General features: G+C 33.5%; 1 protein-coding gene across 1 annotated transcript; it reads right to left on the bottom strand.

Moving 5' to 3' along the window:
- Positions 1 to 1,581: 1,581 nt before the first annotated feature.
- LOC145086804 (protein LEAD-SENSITIVE 1-like) lies at positions 1,582 to 3,449 on the bottom strand. The gene is made up of 3 exons (XM_079024643.1): positions 3,291 to 3,449; positions 3,131 to 3,204; positions 1,582 to 2,459 (listed from the first exon to the last, which is right to left on the bottom strand). The coding sequence occupies exons 1-3, from the start codon at positions 3,308 to 3,310 to the stop codon at positions 1,747 to 1,749; spliced, it is 807 nt and encodes a 268-aa protein (XP_078880769.1). The 5' UTR covers positions 3,311 to 3,449; the 3' UTR covers positions 1,582 to 1,746.
- Between the last annotated feature and the right edge of the window lie 779 nt (positions 3,450 to 4,228).

The following is a 4,228-nucleotide window of genomic DNA, read 5'->3' as shown; positions in this document are numbered from 1 at the left end:
AAACAAAACTAAACTATTATTTTTGAAGTATGGGATCAAACCATATAACTCTTAGGATGATTATAGAGGTAGTTTAATCGTTCTTTTTATTATTGTTATCCAACTATGGGATCTACCATTTCCAACTCCACGTATAAATTATGAGTTCGCATTCTATACTTGTGATGCTTTGAATATATATTATATACATTTTTATTTTTTAGGTAATGGTAAATTGGAAAAAGAAACTTATTTGTAAACTCTAAGTGGCCCATGGAACCCAATGATAATATTTTGAGCAAGTAATATTTGAACTCTAAATCTTCTGTTAGAAATTCTACATCTTAAAAGTTAGACACTTAGGGCTTTGTACTCACATATGTTAATAGAAAATTATTGTTAGGACCTCTAATAACTTGAGTGGATTGCAAATAATTTTGGTGTTTCATCATTTGGATTAGGAAGTTGAGAATGTAATTTCTGAGAGCTCTTAATATCCTATTGTACTCAATCTAGGAAGAAATCAATCATTATAATGTTGAAGGAAATTTAGATATCCAATATGGATACACTCTACAAAATGGGTCAAAAGTTGGTATCTAATATGTATCCAATAAGGCCTTAGTTGTGAATAAAATTGAAAAACTAAAGCCCAACCAAAATGTATGTTATTGTTAGTTACTTTGTTTGTGGGCTTTGCTAAATCGGTTTTATTTTAAATAGTAGTGATACCAAAAAAATTCTTACCAAATATAGACTAGTAGTGACACTATTTAAAGATGTTTCACTTTAATAGAAAAACATAATCGAGTACCCAATATATTTTCATCAAATCCTTTAAAAAAACCAATGTATTGTTTTTTTGTATGCTGAAACCTTTTGGATTTTTTAAAATATCTAATTTAAGGCTCTGAGCTCGGTAAATTCTAGATAGCAAAAAATACTAGTTAATCGATTCTCAACGGTTTGATAGTTGCAATCCATTAGATTAATAATTTTCAAAAAATATACGGGTTTTGATTTACTATAAAAATAATATAGTGGTTTTTTTAATACTTATATGAAAATGGATTGAATTTTTCTAAGGTTAAAAAGACTTAAATAAGAATTTCTAACAATATAAGAGTTTTAGTGTACTAAACAAATAATATAGTGGATTTTTTTTAAGAATTAGATGAAAATATGTTAGGTTTTTATGAGGTTATCTCGCATTAAGGATCCATTGGTGATCATGAGCAAAGTGGTTTCAGAATTCTTTGGTCACTCAACTGGTCTTTGTTATTTTGTCAATATTCTAAAAAACAGGTTAGTTTTATTAAATTTTATCACAAATGTGGTTAGTTTTTATCAATATCCCTATGTATTATCACGTCAACAAAAATGGAAACGAATACGTTTTGGTTGAGGATACAAATTCTAATAGACTTTGATGCTTGATGAGTTTCTTCACATTCTTTATACCAAAATTTTGTCAAACTTGTAATGCCGAATAAAAGATTAAAAAAAAAAAGAGAGAGATTTAGATCCAGTTTATGTTTGGGTGAAAGGTTCTTAACTTCTTATTGAAAAAATAAAAATAAAAGAAGACTTAATATCCACACATATAACAATTGCCTTCTTCTGTATATAACATAAACCCTAGTCATTTGTAAACAAAAAAAAAATTCACAACAAAAGAAAAAAATCCATTAAGCCAAAACACATTATTATTTGGCCAAAGTAAACACACAAACTTCACAAAGTCTTAACAACAACAACAATCCAACACTACATACCATTATTACCACCCACTAAAGTAGGAATCCTAGATTCTGCCAACGCCGGAATCCCCGATTCCACCACCCTAAGTTCCCCGGTCGCCATCCTCCGTGTCAAATCCTCCACTCGCACCTTCACCACATCCGGCCTCATCCCAATATCCGCCGCATACCGACTCGCACAGTACACACCAACCGCAGTCGCCGCCATCCCATAAACATTCGTGGTCACAAGCCTTAGCGGCGACGCCAAAACCGCCGCCAGTGGCCCACCGATGATGGAAACCGTTTGCCCGCTCCGCCCAATCGTCCCTTGCTCAACAACAAGCTTCCCCGTCTTACAATAGATTGCAAAATCCTCACAATTACTCTTGAAAACATTGTAGCAACGGAAGCCGTTGGTAAGGAGGTAGTTTGCGCGGTGGACGACAGTTTCCGGTGGGTCGGTGGCGGCGAGAGTGCAAGTGCCGCCGCGGGCTTTGGCGAGGAAGAGGGCGGGCGTGGCTGAGTATTCGAAGCGGTAGAGAGCGCCTCCGGCAAGGAAGCAGTCGAGACATGAGGAGAGGACTCCGTTGGTGTCGTCGGATTGGGTGCATGTGGCGCAGGGGAGGTGGGACCGCGTTGGGGTTGAGCTGACTAGGAGGACGTCTAGAATTGTTCCGGTTCCTACTTCTTGACCGCGTCTAGTGAAATGAATGACTTTGTTATCACCCATATATATACCTATGGATACCAGTGTCGGTGTCAGTCTAATATATGTCAAATATAGTACAACTTGTTCTATCATGTACCGTCAGTCTAATATAATATATGTCAAGTCTAATCATGCCAAATACAAGATAACACATAGAACTAATCATTTATCAATGTTTGTTTATTTATAATTTTGATAAAAAAAAAGGGTGAGATATTCAACAGATGAAAAATGCTAATATGCAGATGGATGGAATCAAAGGAGCTAGAATTTAGTTTTATGTGCTCTTAGGGAAAAAAAATTTGTTTAATTACTTTGGGTGAAAGTTTATATGTTTTGAATTATCGTTTGAAACTTGAAACTTTGTAGTAAAAAGATGATAATAATAACACGAAGCTAGAAGATCCAAATACATGATCGAATCAAACATCGGGTCACCAAATTCGAAATTATCGAAATTGGACACAAAATTTGAAAACTTTCGTAGTCAAGTCCAGAAACAAAATGGCAATCCATGAGTAGAGATTACAGCAAGAACGTGCGTAAAGAAAACGCAATCGAATAGAGAAGGAACAAAAAGCTAATGGAAACTAGGGTTTGTAACTAGACGAAATAACGCAAAATTCTGTCGAATACATTCGATTGTAAAGAATAATTGATGAAGAAACAAAAACAAGTAGCGAAAAAGGGAGAGTAATACCATGATGAGCATAAATGTAAGCAGTACGCCATGAATATATATGATCCCCTGGTTTCAGACTCCCCCTATCCAATCTGCATCAACGCAAAATCAAAAAAATTTCATCAATTAATCCACCAAGATAATCAAGTAAACCCAAAATTGAAATCAAAAGGTTTACCTGTTCGAGAGGAGCCCCATCTTTTCTTCTGAAAACGATGATGAATTGATGATGAAGCCTCTGTATCGTTTATTTGTTTAATTATTTTCAGAAGAAATTGGGTTTCCTCTTATTAACCGCTTTGAATTGCAGAAGTAATAGGATTCCTTATCGAGTGAAATTACGATTTTATCCCTGTACGCGTTCTCTTCGTGTTTAAGTAAAACAGACCGGGGATGGACGTCGACGATCGGCAAGATAACGGCGGAAGCCCGTGTTGTCGTCCACGTGTCCTTCACTCCGGATAACGGGCCGTTAAGTGTGTGTAGTTTATGATGGGCTGTAAAGCCCGAAGCCAATTTATTGGGCTAAATAGTAAACACTTACTTTATGGACTAGCTGATAGAGGTGGACATAATCCGATTTGGATCCGATGAGAAACGGATTAGTTCGTTTTTTTCATTATTTAAACATGATTTAAAGAGGGAAAATTCACTTGTAAACAAATGAACATTAATTTTTCTATTTTAATAAAAGAATAGTTTTTTTTTGGTATGTGTTATCTTATTAGGGCTTATAATTAATATCATGCCACTTATCAAGCTATTGATTTTAAATTTTAAATTTTAAAATTGTCACTTTAATTACATTAAATTAATAACATTAAACGAAAATCAAAATAAAATTAATATAAATTATAAGGGATTTCACGTATTTATTTAAATCAACGATTATATTTTATATATAACTAAAAAATCTCTTAATTAGTAATTTATTTAAAATAATTTATTAATAATTTTGAATTTTTATTGTGAAAGGTTAATTAATTTTGTAATCATAGTTCTCACGAGTTATAAACTAATAGGATATATAATTGGATTATATTTGATTTTAGGGTAAATAGCAAAAAAAAAACTTTGTTTACACCAAAATTCTAATTTGACATTGTGTTTTTTTTG

This window comes from Lactuca serriola, chromosome 2, assembly GCF_051521515.1.
Source record: "Lactuca serriola cultivar US96UC23 chromosome 2, Lser_US96UC23_V15, whole genome shotgun sequence".
NCBI classification, from domain to species: domain Eukaryota; kingdom Viridiplantae; phylum Streptophyta; class Magnoliopsida; order Asterales; family Asteraceae; genus Lactuca; species Lactuca serriola.
Note: the sequence above shows the minus strand (reverse complement) of the source record. Positions and strands in the feature narration are given on the sequence as shown.